Source organism: Cavia porcellus, unplaced genomic scaffold (genome assembly GCF_034190915.1).
Source record: "Cavia porcellus strain 051 isolate PalLab524CR breed Dunkin Hartley unplaced genomic scaffold, mCavPor4.1 scaffold_6, whole genome shotgun sequence".
NCBI lineage: Eukaryota > Metazoa > Chordata > Mammalia > Rodentia > Caviidae > Cavia > Cavia porcellus.
In genome coordinates, this window is record NW_026947489.1 from 95,283,933 (window position 1) to 95,309,346 (window position 25,414).

Here is a 25,414-nt window from a genome sequence, read left to right on the forward strand (position 1 = left end):
CAGCAGGCTGGCACCCACTGTTCTGCCCCAGCCCCAGGGAGGACAGTGAGGGACGAGACATGGGCACGGTGTGGGGCTGCACAGGGCCCTAGACAAGGCCAAGAGACCCACACAGCACACGCTGCTGAATGTGTGACTTTTTGTTTTTAATAGAAAAAATAAACAAAATCACAATGATGAAGGCCGGGGCTGGGGTCATAGGGCGGGCTCCTGCTCCATGGGCTCCTCCACCGGCCTGCAGGGACACAGGGTTGAGCCCGGGCCTTGAGGGGGCCTGGCCAGGCGTGGGGGGGGGGCAGCCATGCTCACCTGGGGCTGTGCTCCTGGGTCGAGGCCTGGGCCTGCTCGGCACCCACAGATAGCAGCGCCATGGCACTCACAGTCTCTGCCTCCTCTGCCTCACTGGCCTGGGCCTCCCGCAGGGAACGGCCCAGCCCTGCTGCGAACCTCTGCAGGCAGCTCCAGTGTTTGCCTGCCCCCAAGGGTCAGAGGTCAGGAATCAGGGGTCCCTGCCCTAGCACCTCAAGATCTTACCAGGCCAGCCCTGCTCAACGCCACATACCCTGGATCTCGATGACCTTCTCCAGTGTGGCCACTGCATTGATGTTGGGCTTCTGCTGCAGGATGGCCTCGTCCAAGGGCTGCAGCTGGTGGGGAGGAGAGGACAGGGGAGAGGGCTCAGGCCTCCTGCTTCGCCTTGCCAGCCTAAACTGCCCAGCCTGACCCTGTCCGGCCCTCACCTCCACACTGAGCAGGGCAGAGACGCAGGCCTCGGAGGCATCACAGATGGCCGTCAAGTCGTGGCCCCCCTCCAGGGCCAGTACCACTCGGCCCCCTGCCAACGTCATCAGCTGCCTGGTGAGGTGGCCGAAGCCTGGGGTGGGAGGAGGTGGGGGGGGGATAAGTGGGAAATGGTGATACCCAGAGGGAGTGGCTGTGGGGCAGACACTGGAGAACTAGGGCAGACTCAAAGCCACACCAAAGCACAGCCAAGGGCAGGTCTACCGGCTGGGTCAGAAAGGAAAGGACAGCATTGGGGAAACCCACTCTGGGTAATGGCACAAGGGACACCACTGCCAGGCATAGGGGCATGCCTGTCATCCCAGCATTCGGAAAGCTGAGGCAGGAGGATAGCTGAGAGTTCAAAACCAGCCTGAGCTACACAGTTGAGTGTAGCCACTCTGAATTACATAGTGAGCTTCTGTGTCAAAAAGCAAAACAACTAAACTACACAAAACCAACATGTCCTCCTGTATCGCCCAAAATAGGCTCCACTGGAACCTGAGAACCAGCAAGCCCCTCCTGCCCAACTCCTGCAGCCGCAGGACAGATCCCTGCTGTACCCCCAGCCCCGGGGTGGTCCTGCCTGAGCCCTCCCTCCCCACTTCCCTAACGGCTCACATCTGGCGGTGACAGAGTAGCCACCCAGCGGGGACAAGTGTCCTTCCACGGCGTCGAAGCCAGCGGAGACCAGGACCACATCAGGAGCGAACTCGTGGGCGATGGGCATGACCACTGTTCTGCAAGCAGGCCCTGGGCTGGGACCATGCCCTCATGCCCCGCCCACAAGGCCACGCCCCCGCACCCGCTAGGAGTCAAGACCACGCCCTTAGGCCCATACCTCCCACAATTGAGACCACGCCCTCACCCCCCCCCCCAGATCACAACCCGCCCCACGGCCCAACCTGAAGGCGGCCAGGTACTCCACGTCCCCGATGGGAGGGTCCACGCCGCCAGTCCAGGCCACGTTCACATTGTACCCCACGCCGGGGCCCCCACCAACCTGGCGCGGGCCGGAAAGAGGTGAGGGGAGGGGAGCGGGAAGTGAGGACTCCCACCGCTAGTGCTCCTCTGCCTCCCAGAGCCCAGCCCCCGCACCTCCTCCGGAGCCCCGGAGCCCGGGAAGAAGTTGCCGTTGTCATAGCGGTGCAGCGAGATGTAGAGCACGGAAGGGTCAGTGTAGAAGGCCTGCTGCGTGCCGTTACCGTGGTGGATGTCCTGGGGGACAGGGTACATGCCTGACCCACTGCCCTGCACCCGGGCAGCCCCACTGCTCCAGCCTGCACCTTCACCATCTTCTCTACCTCTGCCCTGGAGAAGGAACTCAGGATCCAGTGCCTACCACCAAGGACTCTACCACCGAGCCGAGCTGCACCCCACCCTCTCCTAAGATTTCATGTTTTTTATTGACTTGCTGTTTTGCCAGGGCCTATCTAATCTAGGTTGGCCTTGTCAAACTCATTGTAGCTGCCTCAGCCTCCCCAGCAGCTACAATGACAAGCATGTGCCCTGGCTTTTTAAACTTGCTGAGCCCTGAAGATTTTGAGGTGCTGAGGATTGTTCATGGTGGGTTCCCCAAGCACAGTGAATGGGAACCAGCTGCAGTTTCCCCAGCTCCATGGCCTCAGTGGGAGGCCTGCTGGGGCCTTCACTCACAGAAACCTCTAGTCCCAGCACTTGGGGAGGCCAAGAGGGCTCCTGACATGATGTCAGCCCAGGCTGGAGGGTGGGGGAAGGTGGCTTCTAGCAGGGGTGACAGCAATGTCCCATAGGTTCAGGCTGAAAACCCTTTGGCTTGGGGGCTGCTGGGGAGACCCCTGTGGACAAGGGCAGTGGCACCTTAGGATAACACAGAGAGGGGCCTCTGCAGCCCTCGGACTGGCTGACAACCCAGCAGGATGGAGGAGGGTCACTGCCTCACCCCCTGGCAGCCACACCTACCCAGTCCACAATGAGGACCCTGCCCACACTCAGCTTCTGCTGCAGCAGTTTGGCTGTGATGGCCACTGAGTTGAAAAAGCAGAATCCCCTGTGGGGCAGGGAGAAAGGCAGTCAGCCCTGGACCTGAGGGGATGTTGCTGCTGCCCAGCTATGAGGACAGGGATAGCCACACTTACATGGCAGTGGACTCCTCCGCATGGTGTCCTGGGGGTCGGATGATGGCAAAGCCATTCTGAAAAGGCAGAGGCAGGGGCCAAGGCCAGATGCAGGGCAGCAAGGTGGCCAGGGGTCAGGAGGTGGGCACAAAAGGAACAGAAGCCAAGTGGGAAATGGGATGTGGGTCAGACAGTCGCTTGGAGATCAGGGCACTATTATGGTTCCTGCCCCAGGCCCCCCAGGTGCTTGGCACGGACCCTGTGTCGACAGCCCCTTTTGTCCCTGCACTCTGGCAGTCCAGGGCTGTCCCTACCTTACCCTGGCCCCCAGGGCTGAGGATGCAGAGGACAGACCCCAGGAGGGAAGGCTGAGACTGCTGCATCCCTGCCCCAGGACCCAAGGCCACAGCTGCCCTCACCTTGAGCTCGCCTGAGGCCACCTTGAAGGCCAGCTCCAGCAGGCAGCCCACGGCCATGCGCACAGCGCTCGAGGAGTGCATCTCGTTCCACACAGTGTCGCTGTCCACCTGCACAGAACAGTGGCTCAGTGACAGGAAGGATGGTGCTGGCCCTGTGCCTGCCTGTCAGAGCCTGAAATGGGCAGTATAGGCAACTCACCCCAATGCCCCCGCAAGGCAGCACAGCATACATCTTCTGGCTGATGGGGCCTGTGGGAGAGGACAGAGCTGCCATGTCTCTTGGGCTGTGCAGACCCAGGCCCCGCCCCCAGCCACATCCTCACCAAGCAGCTTCTTGCTGTCTAGCTTCTGCCGGTTGAGTGGGCTGGTCCCGTACAGCAGTGTGTGCAGCTCTGAGTGCACCGTCTGAATCTCGTCCAGGGTGGCCTTGCGGCCCCGGACCCGCTGCGAGCGGCAGGAGAGGCTGCATGGGGCTGTGAACCCATGGCCAGGTCCCTGGCACCACCCTGGACACTGCCCTGCCCCCACCAGGATGGTGGGGCCCTCACCTCACACTTGCCCAGCAGTCCAGTCTCCTGCAGCCTGGACCAGATGCTCTGGATGCGGCCGGCATGCTCGGGGTGGACATGCGTGTTCCCGCACACACACTGGTGCTTTAGCATGAAGGTGTCGTACACCACGCCTGGGCACAGAATCCATTAATGCTGCCACCCTCCACTCCCTGGGCCAGCTCCACCTTGCCTACCCGGCCAGCCTGCCCAATGCGGACTGACCCTGGCCCCACTGGCACACAGTAGGCAGAGGGAGCCAGCTGCAGCACCACCCTGACAGTCATGGGGAGCAGAGGATGTCCAGCAGTGGGTACTCACCAGTGGTAAAGAGAAACTTGGTGGGCAGATCTGGGGGGCTCCTCGTACCACCCGGTGCAGCAGGCGAGGATTGGGTGCGGCCCAGGGCCTGGTGGGGTACAGTGGCCAGGCTGAGGGGCGCCTGATACACACGTAGGGGCGGCAGCTGCGGGGCATCTGTGAAGAGCTGCAGGGAGGGTGAGGGTGAGGCTCCCAGGGACAGGCAATGCCTGTGCAAGGCCCAGGGGAACATGTGAGTCACCCAGCCCCTGAGGAAAGTGGGAGTCGGGGGCGGTGTGAGTCAGGCCGCTGGGCTGCTCCACTATGAATGGAGCGACGTAGCCACAGCGGGCGGTGTATACACACGGCACATGCAGAGACTTGACACACACACAGTGGGACAAGGCACCCCCACCGCGCCCCACTGCAGCACACAAGGACGGGATGGGTTAGGATGGGCACCTTTTTGTAGCCAGTGCTGGGCTCCTCCAGGTCGGGACCCTCCTCGGAGCCACTGTTGCCTGCTGGGTCCTGGACCTGCACATAACAGTCCTCCTCATCCTCCAGATCCTCATCATCCTCCTCCAAGTCTTCCTGGGTGCTCTCACTCTCTGTGGAGCCCTCCCGGGGCATTGTCAGGGCCTCTTCAACCAGCAAAGCCTCCTGCTGCTCCGTAAGCTCCTCCTCGGTCTCCTCAGGGTGTGTGGTGGGCGGCCTGGGCAGCTCCCCGGTCTTAGTGAGGATCTGGGGACATAAGGCAGGGGCACTCTCAGCAGGAGGCCAAAATGGAACTGCCCAAGGTCAAGGCCAGCCTGGAAGATAGTGCGAGGCTTGGCCTCAAACACCAGGAGAAAGCAGGGGTGCGCACCCCACCCCATGTACCTTGCCCAGCTGCAGCTGCTGCTGCTTCTGCTTCTCCAAGAACTGCTGCTGTGTGACAAGCTGCTGCAGTGCCTGTGGACTCTGTGGCAGCGGCGAGGACTGTGTGCGGCTTAGTGGCCGGTGTTGGGGCAGCTTCCCCACTGTCCGCATGCTGGTGGCCATGCGCTCGCCGGTTACCAGGGGGGACTGCCCATGAAGCGGCACTGTGGGGGCAGGGGAGAGTGAGCCCCGCAGCCCACCCCGTGTGAACCCCAATCCACCACATTGCCTTGCCCAGCTCCCTGCCCCACCCACTGTGCCCCTCAGATCCACTGTCCCATCTGCTGGCCAGGGACCCCAGGGCTGCGAGCAACCGACCCTCATGATGACTGTGGTGCACATGGCCCCAGTGCCATAGCCATTAGCTCTGTGTGGCTACACAGCCTGGAAACAGTCTGTCTATACTGGCCCGTGACTGCAGGTACAGTGCGGATAGAGACAAATACCTGACACTGACCATAGCTGGTACACACTGAGATTTTTAGTATTATTTATTTTTTATTTTGGTTTTTTGAGTCAGGGGCTCACTACATAGCCCAGGCTGGCCTTGAATGCACAACAACCCTCCAGCCTCATCCTCCTGAGTACTGGGATGACAGGTGTGCACCACCATGCCCAGCCTGAGCATAATTTATTTTTTTTCCTTTTTTTCATACCAGGGGATCAAACTCACAACCACATGCTTGCAAGGCAGGCACTTATGCCACTGAGCTTAATCCCCGGCCCCTGAAGATAATTTAAACACACGGCATAAAACTAATTTCTTGCCTTTTTTTACCCCTTTCCTCTCCTTTTTTCCTTCCTCCCTGCTTTTCCTGAGGTAGGGTCTCACTAAGTAGCCCAAGACACATCTTGAACTCATCGTGATCCTCTTCCCTCAGCCTCCACATCCAACTTTTTTTTGTCTTTTTCCTTTTTATAGGTACCAGGGACATATCCAACTTTTCTGACCTCTCAGCACAGCTGTCCCCACTAGGCAGGAGCTGGCAGCAGACCCTGCACCCTTACCAGCAATAAGGGTGCTCTGCTGCCGGGCCTGCTCCAGGAGCAGCACATGCTGCAACAGGGACGCATGCCCGTGGGAGCCCGAGTCGCCCTCCAACGCCACACCCAGGAGGCAGCCGGGGATGGAGGAGGTGCTCAGGAACTTGCCGGTCAGCGAGCCACCAGGCTGCAGAGACTGGAGGGCCTGCCTCTCGGCCTCCTGCTGCGTCGTGAGCTTCGCGGAGGCCTGGCAGGGCGAGCAGGACACGGAGAGGGTGAGGGGGAGCCCCGGCTGCCCTCCGTGACCCAGCCCTGGGAGGGCCATGGTCCCAGCACTTACTGTGAGGTGCGAGTTGGTGACGGTCACTGTGGGCTGCAGCCCAAGGGAAATGTTGGGCAGAGAGGGAGATGAGTAGAGGTTGAACTGGTTGGGGGAGCTGTCCAGGGTGGGGGCCCGGTGCTGGGGGAGCATCTGATGAACAAGAGGGAGCGTGAGGGCAGCATAACCCCAATCCCCCACAACTCTCTGGATGGGCAGGGGCCTGGTTAGGCGCCTGGGGCTGCATGTCTCCCTGGGTACCTCTGTGGGGATGTTGGGGACTGAGCCCGTAAAGCCATTCTCAGCGATGGTACTGTGGGAGCTGTTGGGAGAGCTGGGGCCAGAGCCAGGTGCACTGTTACACACGGATGACACTATAGAAGAAGCAGCTGTCACTGGGGCCTGCTCCAGGCCACCCATTCCCAGGCCCTCCAGAACCTGGACCCATGAAGCCCTCACCCCCGTGGCTGGTGCCTGTGATCTCCACGGCTCTCTTCTTAAAGGTGCTGATAACAGTCCCATCCTTGCGGCGCAGCAGGGGGCTGCTTCTCCGCTCAGCTACCTTCTGCTTTAGCCTTGACCTCACTTTCAGGTTGGGTTCTGAGGCTGTGGGACATGGAGGACTCAGCATGGCCATGGCTACGTCCACTGGAACCAGTCCCCCCAGGACTACCCCTCTGCTACCACTTACCTGTCTTGCGCAGGGGGAAATCATCACGGCTGTCGTACGGCCCCAGAAGAGGCAGCTTGTAGGAGGGAGGTGTCCCGGGGGGGCCGCTCTGGGGAGGGGAGCTCTGGTCCAAAGAAGCGTGGTGGGCTCCCCTGGGGGGGCAGACCTGTCACCCCACGCCCAGCCCACCAGCGGGGACAGGCAGGGGCGGCCCCTTGGGCACAGGGACAGGGACTGGTCCTGAGCATCTCCGGGGGATGGGTGAGGCCACCCTGGTAGGACCCTGCCCCTGCCCCCAGCATTACCAGCACTTGGGGTGCTGAGGGAGGGAATGGTTGAGGCCGCCTGGCGTGGGCTCCTTCGACTTGGACAGGAGGAACTCCTGCAGCCGCAGCTTCACCTCGGTGCTGGCAATGGCACCTGCGGGTGGGGCCACTGAGCTGGGTTCGGGGCCAGGTGGGACCCTGCCGCCACCCATGCCCCCGGCCCTTACTCTCTTTGCTCTTCTCCTTATGGCGCAGGACCACCAGCTGCTGCTCCAGCCGCTGCCTCTCCAGCTCCTCCTGCTGCTGCTGTTCCCGCTGCCGCTGCTGCTCCAGGTCTCGCTGCCGCTGGGCTGCCAGTCTCTCCTGCTGCTGCTGCTGCAGGTGGGCAGAGGCAGCGGGAGGCGGCGTGAGCAGGTATGGGCAGCAAGCAGGGCAGGGCAGAACAGGGCCTGGCCACCCCACGCCCACCTGCAGGTGTTTCTGCAGCTGTGCCTCGTGCTGCCGAGTCAGGTGTGCATGCTGCTTCTGGAACTCGGCGAACAGAAGCTGCTTCTGCAGCTGCTGTTGCTGCTTCAGGGCTGCCAGCTCCTGCTGCAGCTGCCGCTCCCGCATCACGGGGTCTGTGGGGTCCACAGGCTCCACAGCCCCGGCCGGCAGCCCCCGCCGCACCCCAGGGCCCATGGTACTGGGCATGGTCCCAGGCAGTGCCGGCTTCACCTCTACTGTGGACACAAGAGGAGACAGCTTGGTAGGTGCTGGGCAGGATGACCCAGACCCAGGGTGCAGCATAGGTGTCAGGACGCTCTCAGGATGCTGTTGTCTACCCGCATGAGGAGATGAGATGGTGCCCTGGATTATGGGAAGGAAGTACGCACAGAGCCAGGTACAGCTGGGAGTAGCGTAGCCTTGGCAAGCACAGGGCTCTGGGTGCCATCCCCCACACTCAAGAGGCTGAGGCAGGAGGATCACAAATTTGAGGCCAGCCTGGGCTACATAGTAAGTTCAAAGCCAGCTTGAGCTACATGGTGAGACCTTGTAACAAAAACCAAAAACCCCCAAAAACGTTGCAGCTTTGCTCACTTTCCTGCGCCTTCTCCTGATCTCTCAACACCATGCCCCCACCAAAGCCTACACCAGAAGAGAAAATGAGGCACAGATCAGCAGCTCCAGAGCTGCTGCGGCCAGCAGCTGGGGTGTCGGGTGAATCCCATCCTGGGGATGCATCCTGCAGGCCCCACCCTCTCCATCTCCATCAGCCTGACAGGGACAGGAGGGGGGATGCAAATAGGGGAAGGGTCACACAGCCCAGCCAGGGGAGGGGCTGGGAGTGGGGTGGCTTCCTCTGCTAGATTATCTCCTTTCAACAGTTTTATTGTAATTACCGTGAACCGAGCTATATATAGAGCCAGCCAAGCAGCAGCTGTGTTGCAGGGAGGGGACAGGAAAAAGAGGGAATGGGACAGGAAGCAGAGCAAGGGGGCCCCATCCCAATGCACAAGGTGTCACAGGTGAGTAGAGGCCCCATCATGGACAGTGGGCTGAGGGTTCCAGGGACATAGGTGGCTCCCACCTAGTGGACGCATGGGGAGGCTGGGCCTCAGCCTGAACACTATCCCCTGGTCACTTGCACAAAAGGCCTTGTGGTTGCTAAGGCTACTGGGCAAACACCACACCAGTAGGGAGCCCCAAGCCCGGCCCAGCAGGAAAGGCAGGCAGGAAGCGGGCCTGGGAGGAGGAAGTTAAGAAGGCAGCATCAGCTTATCTGGTTTCTTTTCTACTCTTCCCTGTAGCCAGGCCCAGGGAGCCCGCAGGGGCATGCACGCTACAGACAGCAAAGGACCCCATCCTAGACAGCTGCAGGGGACAGGCCTCTCCTGCCTGGCAGCCCACAGCAGGCCGGAAAGAGCTGGGGGTGTTGCCAGGCAGGGCAAGGCCACAGGAGGCCAACAGCCCTCGAAGTAGAGTGGCTGGGTGTACAGCAGGCCTGAGAGTTTCCCTTGTACCCCCACCCACTCCTCACTGGCCAGGCACATTCCTCAGTGGTTTCCCATCAGCCTTGCTGACGACTCTGTGGCCACCAGGCCAGAGCCACATCTGCAGGAGTGGCCAGATGTGGCCAGGGGGTGGAGTCGCATGAGCATGCTGGAACACTGCACTCCCCGCCTCCCTGGAAATCCAGCTTCCAGGAAGCAGCCCCGACCAGAGTAAAAGGCAGGTTGCACCCAGCAAGCACCCAAGCAGGCAACAGGGCTCCATCACTAGGCAAAGCTGGCTTGGCCTTGGCACCCCACTTCCTCAGTCAAGTGCGGATGGTGGTACCCTGCTGTTCTGGAGGCAGGAGGCGGATGCCAGCTGCCCACCCGGGAAAGGCAGGGGTCCAAGCTCCTGGTGCCTAGCAGAAGACCTGCACGGGTGGGAAGTGTGGCCAGTAGGCTGGCTTCCCTTGCACATGGCCTCAGACGTTACCGTCCCACAGTGGCCGCTGCCCTGGCTGCCTGGGCCACCCCGCCAACAGCAAGTGGAAGCCCAGGGTGCACAGGATTTAATCTTCAGGAGCTAAAGCACACCATGACTCTGGCAGGCAGCACCTGGCTCTGCTCAGACCACAAGGGTCTATAGCTGTGTCCCCTGACTCAAGAAGGAGGCGGCTAGCCTTGGAGTCCCCACAACATTGCCTGTTGTGCACAAGACCTAGGCCTGGTTTCTGGGCACGCCCTTGCCTGCCTGGCACAAGCACAACAGGGAGCAGCAGCTGCCATCAAACCCTGTACCTGTTGAGGGACAAGGGTGTGGTGACAGGCAGCCTCTCAGCAGGCCAACCAAGCAACCAAGCTGGGGAAGCTGGGGGGCAGCAGAAGGACGCTGCTCCCAAGGGTCGTGCAGGATGCTGTAGAGCAAAATGCCTTCCGGAAGCCTGAGAAGAGGTCCCAAGTGGGGCGAGGCTGCTCCATCCCTCCCTGCCCTGGCTGTGCTCTGACAGTGCCCAGGAGTCCAAAACCCAGAAGCTGTGGAGATTGGGACCTGCCTTTTGCTGGCCTCATGCTGACCGCAGCTGCGGCAGTGGGTGGCCAGGGCTGTGCAGCCTTGTCCTCCAGGATGGCCACAGGCACTGAGCTCAGGCCTTACTCCTTTTCAGAGCCCTGTTAGCCTGGGGACTCTGAGGCAGATTCCTGGGGCAGCATGGCCAGAGGTAAGCAGCTCTACAGCAGGGCCAACAGGGCCCAAGTCCAACTCGGGGCCACTCAGGTGGCCATGCCTGAGTGCCCTGGAAGACCTTGGGGTGGCACTGCAGGCAGACCTGCCTGGCCCTCAGGCTGAGGGAGGAGGGTACAGGGAGGTGAGCGCTGTGGTGCCTTGGCACCTGCACAGGGTACAGCGGGGCTTGGAGCAGCCCTAGCCGGAGTGGCCAGCTCTCACGTGATTTGTGGTCATCTGTTCTGCACTCTGCACACAGCAGCGACCCCAGTGCCTCAGGGAGACTGTGGTGCCCAGCAGCAGCAAAACAGAACCCATGTGCCAACCTGCAGCAGTCCTGGCCCCTCTGAGTGCACAGGCAGACGGGCTGCATGCCACAGCTGACCTCTGGGCCCCCAGAACTCCTGGCCAGGGCAACCGCAGGCAGTACCCTCAGGGCTTTGTTGCTCTGTGCCCATCCGTGAGAAGGAGAAAGGTCCCTATCCTGTCCTGGCCCCGGGGATGCTAGGAAGGAGGTGGACACAGTGGGCTGTGCAGCCTGTGACCCATCCTCACCGTGGTTGGTTCCCAGGATCTATTTCTGGGTTCTTACGTGACCAGGGAGGCTGCCATTGGCCCAACAGGTTCTACCACAATCCAGGCAGCAGAGAGGCAGCAGTGGCAGCATTCCCTGTGTGCAGACTGGTGGTGCTCACCCAGCAATTTGCGCAATGCCCGCAACGCTGTGGGCCGGGGTGCGGGCAGAGCTGCTGCCAGACTGCAGCATGCAGTGCCTAAGCTCTGAGCCTGCACTGGCAAAGCCACCACATAGCAGCTACCTCTCAGGGCCACAGGCCTTCAGGATGTGGCCAGGCACCTGAGCTCCCAGGGCAGTCAGCCTTGTCATGGTCTGGGTCACCTTAGCAACATAGAATGGGGACTATGTCTGCAGACTAGGGTGCAGCTCAAGGTGGGGCATTTGCCTCAGAGGCCCAGTACCATTCCCAGGCACCCAAAAAGCTATTTCCAAAGAGCACAGAATGAGACACTTAAAACACACAAGGCCCACCACACGCTCCAAGCCAGACAGGCCCTGCACTCGCACCTGCAGCTCCCAGCTCCCTTCCTCTCCTGAGACCATGCCAGGACCACGTCCCCCAAAGTTCCTGCGAGGCCCTGCTGGACACCAGCACTGGAGACGCCATTGACAGAGCAGCTCCGTCATTGACAGAGCAGCTCCCTGGACCGTAACCTTTCGGCCTGTTCCCAAGAAACCACCTCGCCACACAGGTGAGGGCTCCTTCACCTGGAGCCCCATGCCCCCTCCTGTAAGCAGAGCCATGTGACACTGGTGCTGTGGGGACACCTAGAGCCACAACTCTGGGGGGGGGGGGAGATACCGCCAGGCCACCTGGGAGGTTACCCTGTCTCTATGCTCCCCAAGCCACATGTGGTGGCCACCTCTAACCCCTGACCTGGGAGCTGAGGCGGGAGGGTCACTGCAAGTTCACACCCAGCCTGGAGTACAGGGGAGACCTTGTCTTAGGAACCGAGCAAAAATAAATGTGATCCCGAAGGCTATTCCTGGATTTCCCTCGAGCTGCAGCAGAAGTCTGGGTGGGGGTCTGGGATCCTAGAATCTGGACAAGCACCAGGCTGCCCCTAGAGCATACGGTACTCAGGGGTCAGATGGAAGGAAGTCTGACTGCGACTGTGAAGGACCTGAACTCCAAGTTGGGCATGGTGGACACCCCTGTAAGCCCAGCACTTGGGAGGCTGAGGCAGGGGAAGCATTTTGAGTTCAAGGCCAGCCTGAGCTATCAAAAAATAAACCAATCAATCCCCAGCAGTGCAGGGCCTGACAGGAGAGCCGTGACACACGGTGGAAACACAGCAAAGAAGGGCTCAGCACCAGTTTGGGACCCCCAGGCCTGCCCCTCTGGAGCTCCTGGGAAACACCTGGGAGCACAGCCACCGGGACCCTAATAGCCACACGGCCCCGGCTGGGCAGCAGGGTAGAACAGTGGCCTCATCACCACGCATAGCCAGTCCCAAGCTTTAGGCCAAGTCCTGCCACTCGCTGTGGCCCGCTGCTGGGGTGGACACCTGCTCTAGGCAGGCATGGCCACACATACCTGTCCCAACAGCTGCACTACTGGGATCAGGTTTGCTACCTCTCTCAGCAAGGGTCGTCCCGCCAGGGCCTACAGGTACTGGATCCCCAGCTTCACAGGGTAGAAGAATGGACCCTTCCTCCCTCCACACAGGGCTTAGCACACACACAAAAGAAAAGCCCGAGCCTGGTGCCCCACGCCGGTCCAGGGGATGCACACCAGTCTGGGACAGACGGGCTCTACGGCTCTGCCACAATGGGCAGCTGTTCCAGTGGTGCCTTCGATCCACAAACCTGATTCCCTGTCCAGCAGCTGGGTTGTAGGGAAGTGACAGCTGGGGCCTCAAGGATAGAGGCCAAGAGGGAGGGTGTGGCACTCGGCTCGGCTCCCTGGGGCCCAAGTCCATCCAGGGAGAGCCGGCACCCACCCAGCATTGTGTGTTCCAGGAAGCAGGGCCGGGACAGCAGAAGCTCCCAGATCACGGTGCTCCCCAGGGACATACAGTGGGGTGCCAAGGTGGCCCCCCATGGAGGTAACACAAGTGGCACACTGAGTGTGGCCATGGACTGAGCCAGGGCAGGCTGAGGCTAAAATCTGACCCACGCTCCCATGGCTAAGCAGTGACGCGGCACAGGGGCACAGGGGCACGTCAGAAAGGCTGAGCCAGAAAGGCTCCCTTTAACATAAGCTACAAGGGAGCATCCACATGGACCAAGGGCCCCACACTGAGGCCTGAGTTCAAACTGCACCTCCTGGTGTGACATCACATTCATAGACCTCTGGTCCTCCTCACTGTGAGATGCATTATTAACATCCTTACAGTGGGCAGAGCTGGGGCACCCCTACGCTTGCCACCTGCCTGGGCTGGCCCTTCCATCTTTCAACCCCAAACCCCTTACACATGTAGCCACATAAGGAGATACCGGGGAAAGCAGGGGCGCATCCATATCCAGAGCCCCTCCCTGCATGGGGACAGAGGTCCTTCAATGCTCTCACCTAGTACTGGGGACCAGACTCAGGGCCCCTGCGCTGAGTGATTTCCCAGTCCTTTCCATTTTTTATGTTTTGAGACACCATCTTGCTAAGTAGCTGTTACCTAGGTTGGACTTTAACTTGTGATCCTCCTGCCTCAGCCTCCCTTCACATGCCTCACACTGCCCAGGCATCAGTCAGACCAAAGTCCACAGAAGGGAGCTCAGAGTCCAGGGTAGGAGGCCGACAACTCCTGGGACATCCACACTGAGTCTCACTTCCAGTAAGACCCTGCCATGGCAGCTAAGGCCCGGGACCTCAGAGGTGGGAACAGCGGCACACCTAGCCCTTTGTGCGACCTGCTGAGGTTCAGGCACCATAAGGCTGGGTGGAGAACAGAGCAGGGAACTAGTCTGGAGTCCAAGCCCCACCCACTGCAGTGTCCATTCATATAGGTGCCAGGCACAGTGCTCAGCAGTGGGCACTGGCAGCCACCAGGACAACCCAAGGCAGGATCCAAGCCTCTTATTCCAGTACTCGGGAGGCTGAGATAAGAGGACTGCCACAAGTTCAAGACCAGCCTGAACCTCATAGCAGGAGCCCATCTCAAATAACAAAAAGCAAAACACAGCGCAGAGCACAAGCTGCCATTCAAACAGCGCCCAAGCTTGCAGCTAGGGATGGCAGGGAGGGCCTGCCTGGAGGACCTGCTCTAACCCTTCGGGCTGGGTTCATCCAACACATGCCACTTGCCACCCAGAAAGTAAAGAGGTGCTGCTGCCAGCCGTGGACTCTGGGAGCCTGCATCCTGCCGGGTCAGAACAGGAGAGAAATACCAGGCTGCTCCCGGCCGCCACAGCCTCGTTTATCTTGGACGCATATTTCTTTAATCCAAAGGTTAACGTGTTTCTATTTGAAACATGTATTTACATTCCAGAGTCCAAAAAAAAACCCCATGGATACAAGACAGCCAAGCCCCAGGCCTATATCTGTCCCCAGCCCGCGTCACAGCGCACCGCAAGCTCGGGGGACATTCCTAACCCTCTCCCGGCAATGCAGAGGTGACTCACACCTCCTGCTCACCAGCAGCCCTGGCCTGCATCTCACTGGGTGGGAGGATAGGACCAGAGGCACACAGAAGCCCAGGGCAGCAGGCCCAAGCAAGGGGACAGGCCCAGCCCGAAGGGACCAGCTGGGATGGTGCTCAGGCCATGTGCTGGGCCAGGGACAGCACATGGTGCATGACGGAAGGAGGGAACTCACACAGCCACTGTTCTAGGGGCCTGGGGTGGCAGCAGGGCTGGAGCTGAAGCTGCAGGCCTGATGAGGGTGGTGAGAAACAGCCTCCTCAGACCCTCTTCGCCCAGAGATGCCTTGGCAGAGACTCCGAGCCAGTACCCCCCAGGGACCCTGCATGCTATCCCTGCCATGTGTCTGGGATTTCCAGAATCTTCCCAGACCTCAGCATCCAGGCTCAGAGCCAAGTCTCAGGGATGCACAGGGACTCAGGCCCCACCTCTCGATTCACAGCCTGGGGCTCTGCACCCACAAGCCCAGTGCCAGGACTTCCCACAGCGCCCACGCCTTGGGTCCCAGCTGACAGGGAGGCTGTGGGGGAGCGTCCAGCAGCCCCTCCCTGTGGGAGCATCCTGCGATGCCGGCCTGGTGGGGCAGCTGTGCCAGAAGGGCCTGGTGCTGCCAACAGGTTCCAGGGACCAGGGAGGAGTGGCTGCTTGGGGGTACACAACCCCCACACCAGGCCAAGGAGGTCCCCTCCATGGAGGCATAGGGCGAGGGACAACAGGGCTGGGCTGACAGCTCTCCACCCTCAGGCTGGTGGTGAATGAGTGACAGGATGCCGAGCCCGACACCCCAGCTACTGGCCCTGCCTGACCCCAATGGCTGCAGTGAACCGCCCCCCATCAGTGCAACAGACCTTCCCCCCAGATACCAGGCCAGAGCAGCTGGGGTAACATGCATGTGGGGAAGGCCACCACGGTCGCTGCGGAGCTATGGCTCCCTGCACCCAAGCCCAGAAGCAGGTGGCCTGGAGACCACAGGTCACTGACCAGGAAGTCCCAGTCCAGCAATGGGGTGGTTCTCCAGGGGGCCATGGGACAGAGGATGCCAGGCAGTGGAAGACAAGGTTCCAGGGAGGGGACCTGCAGGAGCAGGCACGGCCTGACCTCCCCACGGTTGGCGTGATCTCTGAGTGCCATTGGGATGGGCCCCACCTGAGGGGGAAGTGGCTTGGCTGCCAGCACAGGCCGGGACAGGCGGACAGCATGGTGGGTGCTCACCTGCCACAGGGATGCTGTGCAGTGAGGTCCGTGGCAGGATCTCCAGGGATGGCTCCCGGCCAGGCGCGCCATCTGTGGAGAGAGTGGACTCCGTCTCGTAGATGGTCTGTAGCACCTCTAGGAGCCCCTGCGCCTTGGGCACCAGCAGCATGCCCTGGAGCTCCAAGGGCAGCGAGGCTCAGGGACTCCCTGTGGTCACTGCACAGTGGGGAGGTGCCTCATCCGCCTGGGTGCTCGGGGACAGCCTGCGGACAGCTGGCCCAGGGACAGTTGAGTAGCTGAGCCTGGTGGCCTTGAAGCTGGGGATCACCGTCCCGCACCTAGCAGCCGCTGGCTCCAGGGACTGGAGGAGCTCGGTGGGGCGGGTGGCTCCTGGTCCCCTCCCAACCCCACTGACAGCTCAGGGCCGGCTCCCTGCTCACACAGTGAGCCACTGGCAGCTGGCAGGAGACTGAAATAGCAGCTGGGGGAGGGCCCTGGCTATAAATAGGTGGAGCGCTCTAAGCTCAGGCTGCCAGGAGCCCGGCTGGCAAGGCCCTGCGGGGCGGCACTCCACCTAGGAGGGAGCGCCAGCGAGGGGAAGGGACTGGACAGGACAGAACGAGACGTGAAGGGCCGCAGGGCCAAGGCTGTATGGCCGGTGGGTGGAAGCTGGGTGGGCCGGGCCAGCCCTGGGCCACCACTCCCCCCACTCGCCAGGGATGAAAAGGAGGTGCAGGACTGGGCTCAGGATGCCAGCCACCACTTGGCCTAAACTTCCTAGAGCCCTTCCTCTACACAGATCTTCCTCTGCACAAGGCTGGGAGGGAGCAGGGACCACAGCCTGGGCGGGAAGGACAGGGACCCTGGCTTTCCCACAATCCTCTCAGCAGCCCTGGGGCCTTCCCTTCCAGGGAGAGCAGGGCATACACAGCATCTCATTTTCCCTGCGTGATGACCTCAGGAGACAGCTGTAGATGGGGAAACTGAGGTACCGTCACTTGCCCAGGATCACACGACAGGGTCAGGAGACTGACCTAAAGCATGCACCTGAGTTCTAACCACCCTGTCCATGGCCTCCTGTGAGGGGCACAAGGGGCCACCTGGGGCCTCTGTTGAGAGCTACAGGGACCCAGGGCCAACAGAACTGCCCTGGGCATACCCTGCACCACACCTGACCCCTGACCTCCCCGGAGCCTTTTAATAGCTTAATTATTCCTGGTTTACATCCCCCTCCTCCAACGTCACAGTTACTATTTTGAGGCCCCCTCTGGGCTCCTCCTTGCCCCTGACCCCAGGCATGAAGCCAGGGACACCTGTCCTCTCCCTGCACTGGTGACCTCACCCTCCCATCAGAAGCTGGAAGGTGCTGACCAAGTGAGGACATGGTGGCTCTAACTCTCGCCAGCCAGGGCTAGAACTGGGGTTCCTCCTTGAGGGGAGGCCACAGGGACAGATCAAGAGGCAGAGGCAGCTGTCCCCCAGGCTTAGACAGAGGTGACAGCATGGCAGGAACCAGGTGGGGACCAGGAACCAAGCAGGTGCCAACACTCCTCAACCAAGGCAGACTCCATGGAAGAGTGATGGGTCAGGGACTCACAGGCTACCCTGCCCCACCTAGGTCCCTGCCCAGGGTAAGAGGTAGAGACCCAAGGGAGCCCAAAAGGGTGGGGCAGCAGACCCAACCTCCAGGACTCCACTGCCTATGCTAGGCACAACTGGGAGGGCTGGGACAGCTGGCTGGGGCTCCCTGTGAGTTCAGCTCCTGGACAGTAAGTGGGCCCAGAGCTGCAGGCCAGCAGATGGGAAGACAGACAGAAGGTAGGGCACCAGAGGCTGTGGGGCTCCCAGCAGGGGCCACATAGGCAGATCTGCCCATTGCCAGGGCCGACTCCCAGAGTCCTCTGGGCAGGGAGGAGGGAGCCCCCACTGGTACCGACCTACCTGCCCTCCTCAGGTGGCAACTGCCCTCGCAGGGTACCAAGGGCAGGTGGGGCTGGCACAGGGACACCGAGGTACCTGCCCCCCTCCTGTACCTGTGCCCCACTTTCTCCGGGCACCCAGAAAGGAGGGGGTGCTACCTCTCTCAGCGAAAGGGAAGGAGAGAAAGTGGAAGGTAGTAGGTGGTGCTGGGCAGACAGGTGTCATCACGCACACCTCCCGCCCACACCAAGGACAGGAGCCTGGCTATCTCTCGTGGGCATCTGCCACCTCCCAGACTAGCTGGCAGGCCAAGTGTGCATTCTCCTCTGGGCCACAGCCTGGGACAGGCATGACCAAGGTCCACACCCCAGAGCCAGCAAAGAGCTCCCAGGAAACAGGTGGCCCCTGCCGACTTCAGGGTCACATGGGCCCAAGTAAGGTCCACACCATGCACAACTGAGCCTTGCCAGGACCCCGCCAACACTGCTTCCATGTCCCTGCATGCCCTGCATGGGAGGTGAGGGGTCCTGGCAAGGACTCACCAACCAGGAGCTCTATGCTGAGATACCCACTTCCCAGGCCTGCTCTATGGCCTCTGCCCTCTAGTCATGGGGAACCAACCAATCAGTAGCCTGTTAAGAGCCAAGCCAAACAGCAGAAGCCTCCGCGCTCCCAGGGTCCTGTTGCCACATCCTGCCTGAACCTTGCCTGGCTCAGTCAGTGGCCACCAGGCCCTCGCAGGAGTTCAGAGCCCACCACACGAGGGCCTCCATGCTCAAAGCCCCAGCAAATCAGTAAGAAGCAAATGCAATTCCTCTCCCAGCCACCAGCAGCTGGGTTCAGGCTCCCTCCTCACCCTGGCCAAGCTGGGGCCACACCCAGGGGTCAGTCTCAGCCCAGAGGTGTGGCTGGTGCAACCACCAGGCAGCCTGACCACAAGGGCAGAGCCAGCAGAGACGGGCAGGCCTGAGAGACACCCCAGCAACCCTGTCCCCTGTCAAGCCCATTAAGAGGACACAGCAGTTAGGGCCTGGGAGCCCACTGGCAGCCCCCGGGGCATAGGGAGCAGGGAAGGGGGGACATGGCAATGGGCTTCCCTCCCCAGCCCCAGCTTCCTATCTCCAAAAGAAACCACTGCACACCCCAGAGAGGGTGTGGGGGTCATGCAGGGCTAAAGCTGGGCAAGGTGACGTCCAGCTGTCCACACTGCACAGGACACAGCCAGGGCAGTGACCATCCCTTCACACTGATCCATGGCCCTCCTGGTACCCCAAGGGTCCGGCTTGGTCACCCAGCCACTACCACATACAGCACTCCCATCCCCCAGCGAGTCCTGCAACAGCACTGGGCCGAGTCCTGAGGTCTGGAGAACAGGAAACATCAAGACCCCAAGGAGGACTCTGCCATGTCCATAGTCCAAGGGGAAGGGGCGAGGCTACCTGGGCAGGGCAGTACAGACAGCCAAGACCCCTGCAAACTCAGCGCCCCAACTGGGCTCATGCCACACACCCAAGTGTAGGCACTCATCCCTGACAGGCAACAAGCACTTGAGGATGCAGACCCCATGCTGAAAATGCTGGCTCCCCAGTCGACCTTGGCCGGCCTCTGTCTGTCCTTACAGCGCTGCTCCTCCCCTCCTGGCCCCTCAGCCTGGGGGTATGGCCAACAAGCCAACAAGAAGCCACGCTGCCCAACCCTCTGGCACTGCCCTTACCAGACTTGGCGGGAGAGTTCATGCCGGCTCTGGGCCCACAGGAAGCCAAGGGAGCACCGGGCCGGGCCGGGAGCAGGTGGAGCTGTGGTGATGGCAAGAGAGACAGACGACAATAGACAGACTGATGGGACAGGAGCCCGGGGCCACCGCGCCTCTACTGCCCATCCAAGGCCATCCTCCGGCTGAGGCGATCAGGCGCTCAAGGCAGCATCCCTGGGGAGAGGCAGAGTTAGAGTGGGATGTGGACATGGGACACCCAGGTAGGAGACATCTACAGGACGCTGGGGGCTCGCCAAGCAGGCCAAACCCTGCTCTTCTCTCCTCCTAGCTGGCAAGACCCTAGGTGCTCAACAGAAGGAACAGCCAAGACTTCAGTCAATGTCTGTGGCTGGTACTTCTGCCAGTCCTGGAGTCATCTTCCTCCCATGCACCTGGGCCCACCTGACCTGGAAGGACAGACTCACTTCTGTCCCTTTCCATTCCGTATGGGCAGGGCCTGAGCTTCTGTCCTCAGTCCAGGGGTCACAGACTGTCCCAGAGCCAGCACCCAGCCTAGGGGTCCAGCCCCAACCCAGGGCCTCCTCGTGTTGTGTTGCAGAGGAATGAAATCCCCCCTGCCCAGCCTCGGCTTGACTCCAGAACAAGGGCCACCTTTTCCCTTTTCCTGTGTGTACTGAGCCACCTAAAGGTCCCGAAGGCCCAGAGGACTCTGGGCTCAGCAACCTGCCCCCACCCTGCTGCAAGTCAACCTCAGACACTGGGCCGCAACCACCTGGGCCACCCAGACGTGATCTCAGCCTGGCCTTTACCTGAGGTCAGCCCCCATCCCCAGGAACAGAGGGGGGGGGGATCCAGGAGGTTGCAACTCACCCCCCACATACACCCCAACTCCCAGCCTGATGGGTCGTTAGCACCAGCACATTCAGGAATGGGGTCTGTGTGGAGCCCTGAAGTCAGGCTATCTGCCACAGAAGACCTGGGGTCTCTGTTCCTGTCCCCTGCAACCCACAAACCTGGACCTTGGTCTGCAGAGGCAGAGCACCTGGGGTCAGGGCCAGGTAAAGGTTAAAGACACAGGAGACTGCCAGGACTGGAGCCACACTCAGGAATGCTGCAGGTGGGGGCCAGGAACCTGGGCAGTGCCAGCCCGCGTGGGCAGGAGTTCAGCCCAGGCCCACAGAGACCTGGCGCCAGGTCCACTCACACCCCTCCCCATGGGCCAGGGAGCACAGGTTTGGAGATTCCCACAGCTGGCTAGGCAAAGGGGCCACCCACCTCCAAAGAGCCAGAAACTGAGGGCAGCCCTGTACCCACCATCCTCAGTCACTGAGGACCCAGATCTGTTTCTCTGTCCCTACTGCTGGGTGTCCACTGCACTTGGCTACCAACCAGGGCTCCCCAGGCACAAAGCCAAGAATAGCCTGTCCCAACAAGGAACGGTCAGATAGGGAGCAGTCTCCTGTCTGGGTTGGAGCAGCAGGGGACAGAGGGTGTGCTGGCTTTGAGACCAGAGCAGCTGGCACCTACCTCTGCAGATGGCTTGCTATTGTGACTAGGTCTTGGGACAGTGGGGACAGCATATGTGGCACTGAAAAGCCACTACAGTCCCCTAAGCAATAGTGCCCAAGGTCTGATAGGGGCTACCTCCCCTCACTAGTGGCCAGCCCTTTCTCACCCCTCTGGGATCCAGACCCACCTTCCTCTCCCACTGAGACATCCCGTGGGAACCTAGCCACATAACCTGTGGTTCAAGCCTGCTGGGCTGTCAAGCCTAGGGCTGGGCTAGGGAGACGCCCCCACCCCATTCATGAGCAGAGAAACTCGAAGACTTGGGAGGAGCCAGGCAGCACCCAAAGGCCGGCATTCACCAGGTGCTACTGGATCCTGGTCCCTCAAACAGCTCCCTCACGACTCCCAAGTGTCCCTCGATGTCACCCCAGGGCCTGGGCAACACACACCTCCCAGTATCCCAGCTCTACCCTAAAAGCCACCATCATGGGGTGCCTAGGCCAACTCTGTGGCCACAGAAGCTGGATCAGGAACATGGAGCCTAGACAGCCACCGAGGTCCCGAGGGCTTCTTCCGAAACCCCGCCTGACTCAGGGCCACAGCAGACTGCTCCCCCAGCATACAGCCCCTCAGCGCCACATAAGAATCCCCCAGGCTCAGAGCCTGGCAGGCCCCAGCAAGAAAAGGGGGGCACAGACAAGGAAGCGAGGCACCAGGCTGACAAATTCATTCCTGAGATCAGCCCATTTCTGTTTGTCTGCTCACACGCAGCTCCAGGCATCTGCACCAGCCAGATGGAGGAGGCTGCTATTTCGAGAAAAGTGGGGGAGGGGACCGGAGGACAGGAGGAGGAGGAGGGGGAGGCGGAGGAGGCAGAGGGCAGGGCAGGGAAGGGGGTCCGGATGCTCTGAAACCTCACGCGGCCAGAGCCCCCTCCCCGCACCACTAGACAGGCTTCCCTTCCCACACAGCCGGGCCGGCAGCGAGGTGGAAACAAGGAGAAAGGCAGAGAAAGTTTCATCAGCTGGAGTCGGCTCATAGGCCCCTCGCGGGCTGCAGCAGGTTTTCATTCATAAGCAAGCCCGGCGCTGCGATGCCAGGACCCGCCCCCCCTCCTCTCCCTCCTCCCTTTGGGTGCTGCCTGGCTGGCGGGTGCGCGTCCCAGACAGCCCTCCTCCCGGGATGCGAGTAGAAAGAATTAATCATTAAACAGCAGCTGGTACTGAGCACTACCCTAGCGCCGGTGCTGGCCCTCTGCGCCCCGCACAAACACAAACGACCCCGGCCCAGCCCTGGCCCTGCCAGGATACCGCCCGGACAGCTACGCAGAGCGGTATCCCTGCAGCTCCTTGGGGTGGGTGCGGCATGTGACACCTATCCTCTCCAGATTCTAGGATTCAGCCAAAGTAGGGATGCAGGGGCAGGGGGTGAGGCGATACTGCCCGCGGAGGACGCCTCTCCTTCCTTGCTTCTCCGTGCGCCTTCCTTGCGCCTGACATCGGCCCTGTCCGTGTGCGGACTCTGCGACTGGGGAGCCTGGGGCCCCTCCGGCCTAAGACGGGCTAGGCCAAGGGCAAGAGAGCAACGGGGCCAGGAGAGGGCAGGGAGCAGACGGGAGCGGGAGGAAAGGGGGACGGAGCCAAGGCGCCCACCAGCAGCAGCCTGCATGCCTGATATCCTGCGCCTGGGACAGGGAAACTCGGGGTCCTGCTGCCTACACCCCAGGCCCCACGCGACTGCCCGGGGCAAGGCCGAGCCCCGGGACCCATCTTGCAGACAGCGGGACGGGAGCGCCTGGGGACGGGACTTCAGCTCGCCATCGACCTCCTTTTGTTCCCGTGACCTGCACCTCCCGCCCTCCTAGGGACCCGCAGCAGCTACCACGGCCCCCACGCCCGGAGCTGAGCGCAGGCCCGCACGCGGGCGCCGCCGCAGCGGGGTCCCTCATACCCCCCCCCCCCGTCACTGCGGTTCGGGCGGAGCAAGAGGAGAGGGGAGAGGAGACGAGAGGAGAGGAGGGGAGGGGAGGCGGGCGGGGCTCGGGAGGTCACTCCACCCGTAGCACCGCGCCCCCAGGCCGAGACCGTGCCCAGCGGCAGACCCAGGCCCGGCGGGGTGGGACCGCAGACCCCCAGCGAGTGGCGGGCCGCACGGACGGGGGCGCAGACCCGCCGGAGCCGGGCTCCACCCAGACCCGGCCTGCTCGGGAGAGGCCGGGGCTCGGCTCGGCTCGGCTCGGCTCCGCTCGGCACGGCTCGGCTCGGCTCAGACGGGACCTCGCGGGGAGGGGGGCGGGGAGCGCGGGGGGAGGGGCCTGCGCGCGGCTGGAGTCGGGGTCGGCGCTGGAGTCAGGGGTCGTGGGTCGGGGTCGGGCCGCTCACCCCCGGTGGCTCACGCTCCGGGCCCGCGGGCGACCGCGGCAGCAGTGGCGGCGACAACGGCGACAGCGTCCCCTCGACGGCTCCTCCATCTTCGCGGCGCTGGGCTGCGCTCGCCGCCGCCACCAACAACAACATTCAGCTACGTCACTGCGTCACGTGACCCCGCCGGGCTAAAAATAGTGCGCCCCGCCCCGCCCTTGTCTTAAAGGGACCGCGCGGCCACGCTGGACGGGGACCCCGCGGGCCTGGACGTCCCAGGGATGACACAAGCGCATTCCTAGGAGACAAACGGCACTGTGCTCCTTAGTTATAAAGGTGCTTGCAGGTAGTGTCCCCAAATGTTGGCGACAGCCCACCTCCGTATGGGGTAATTTACAGAGATGGGGTCCCTGCCCCAACAGCCGTGAACCCTGAAATTACAGTGTGCATCACAGTGTGCGGCTGCAGAGCAGTTTAGTGAAACCAGGCCAGGGGCTCAACGCCCTAGGGGGTGGTAATTGTGTTGATTGACCTGGAAGGTGCTCAGGAGCTGTCATATATCACAGTCAAAAGTAGCCATATCCCAGCACAGTGATACTGGGGAAATCTCACCATGGGAAACTAAGGCAAGACCATCTCGAGTCTGAAGCCAGCCAGGACTGCAAAGCAAAATGCTATCTCAAAAAACAAAAAGAAGGGATTGGGGATTTAGCTCAGCGGCATAATCGCCTGCCTTGCAAGCAGGCAGTCGTGAGTTTGATCCCCGGTACCGATAAAAAGTTAAAAAAAAAAAAAAAAAAAAAGCAGCTGAGCCAAGGCTAGGCATATAGCTCAGCAGCACAGCACCTGCCTGGCAAGTGCAAGCTCCTAAATTCAATTCCTTGTAAATTAAAAAAAAAAAAAAAAAAAAAAAAGCCAGGCCTGTTGGTGCATACCCCAGGATTCTGGGAGGCTGAGGCAGGACAGTGCCAAGTTAGAACCCAGCCTATGCAACCTCAGGACTTAGCAACACAGACCACTTCTTGGAAAAGGACTGGCCACGTGGCTCAGTGTGAAGGTCCTGGGTTCAGTCCCCAGCACTGAAAAGAAAGAGAAGGGAAAAGAAATCCAAGTCAGATATGGTAAACAACTCGGAAGATTCATGTCCTGGGTCTGTATACAAGTGCATGTAAAAATCCCAGAAAAATAAATCCCAATGTGCTTATCTTTATTTTGCAAGCTTCTTGTAGATCTAAAATCTTTCTTCTTTGTTTGGGTTTTTTGGTTTTTTGAGACTGGGTTGCTGTGTAGTCCAGGCTGGCCTCCAGCTTGCAGTGATCCTCCTGCCTCAGCCTCTGAAATCCTGGGATCACAGGCAAGCACCACCACATCTGGCTGAGGTGGAGGGGCTTTTGTTTTTTCTATTTTGTTTTGTTTTACAATGGGGAGCTCCTGCTATGCAGCCTAGGCTGCCTTGGAACTTTCAGCAATTCTCCTGCCTCAGCCTCCTATGTGCCTGCATAAAAATCTTGATTTCTGGGCCCTGGCACAGGTTTTGTTTTTGTGTTTTGGTGGGGTAGGGCCCAGAAGTCCCAGTCTCTTGTTTGAGCCTCGGACCTTGCTGCAGCTGGCCCTCTCCTGGAACATGGAAAAAACTGGCCAAGGATTTCTCCCTTCCCTGCCCAGCCTGGGACCTCCCCACGGGGACTCTGCCTGGGGCTGTCTGGTCCTGGAGCAATGCACAGCCTGCTCTGCAGGGCCTTTGCAAAGGTTGGGGTTTGCTTTGTGTTTCTCCCTCCTTCTCTGCCTGCTCAGCATCTGGAGGCCCACTTTTTTTTTTAAATCGGTACTGGGGATCGAACTCACGACCGCCTGCTTGCAAGGCAGGTGCTTATGCTGCTGAGCTAAATCCCCAGCCCTCAACCCCACTTTTTGCAAGAGGCCTGACTCTGTGCTGTCACTGAGACCCCCTTCTCAGCCCTTGTCACCCAGGCCCGAGGTAACCCTGGGAACAGTCAGATTCTGTTTCCAGCACCTCCTTGCTCCCACCAAACAGGCTGGGCCCCTAAGCTACATCTTCAGCCACT

At 60.9% G+C, this 25,414-nt stretch overlaps 1 protein-coding gene across 8 annotated transcripts; it reads right to left on the minus strand.

Annotated features, from left to right (window-relative positions):
- Window positions 1–125: 125 nt before the first annotated feature.
- Hdac5 (histone deacetylase 5) lies at window positions 126–23,527 on the minus strand. 8 transcript variants are annotated; one of them, XM_013148179.2, is made up of 27 exons: window positions 23,370–23,527; window positions 19,480–19,692; window positions 15,864–15,935; window positions 7,772–8,022; window positions 7,531–7,678; window positions 7,343–7,472; window positions 7,059–7,189; window positions 6,827–6,973; window positions 6,629–6,741; window positions 6,389–6,520; window positions 6,073–6,295; window positions 5,026–5,228; window positions 4,606–4,887; window positions 4,165–4,330; window positions 3,844–3,977; window positions 3,619–3,739; window positions 3,495–3,544; window positions 3,296–3,403; window positions 2,898–2,953; window positions 2,722–2,809; window positions 1,879–1,998; window positions 1,686–1,783; window positions 1,402–1,520; window positions 741–874; window positions 563–647; window positions 310–472; window positions 126–235 (listed from the first exon to the last, which is right to left on the minus strand). In XM_013148179.2, exons 2-27 carry the CDS (start codon window positions 19,499–19,501, stop codon window positions 196–198), a joined length of 3,336 nt encoding a protein of 1,111 aa, XP_013003633.1. In that variant the 5' UTR covers window positions 19,502–19,692; window positions 23,370–23,527; the 3' UTR covers window positions 126–195. The 8 variants fall into 8 exon arrangements, with proteins under 8 accessions (XP_013003633.1, XP_005001955.1, XP_013003632.1 ...); XM_005001898.3 differs by having other exon boundaries at window positions 7,343–7,457; window positions 7,772–8,025; XM_013148178.2 differs by having other exon boundaries at window positions 7,772–8,025.
- Window positions 23,528–25,414: the final 1,887 nt, after the last annotated feature.

Bases quoted from the DNA above. Each gene is read 5' to 3' on its own strand.
- Hdac5 (XM_063251666.1), bottom strand. From the start codon at position 15,935: ATGGCGCGCCTGGCCGGGAGCCATCCCTGGAGATCCTGCCACGGACCT. The intron at 4,888-5,025 runs GTACATGGGGTG...TTATGTCCCCAG, and splicing joins AGCAGCTGCAGCTGGGCAAG to ATCCTCACTAAGACCGGGGA. The intron at 236-309 runs GTGAGCATGGCT...GTGTCCCTGCAG, and splicing joins ACCCAGGAGCACAGCCCCAG to GCCGGTGGAGGAGCCCATGG.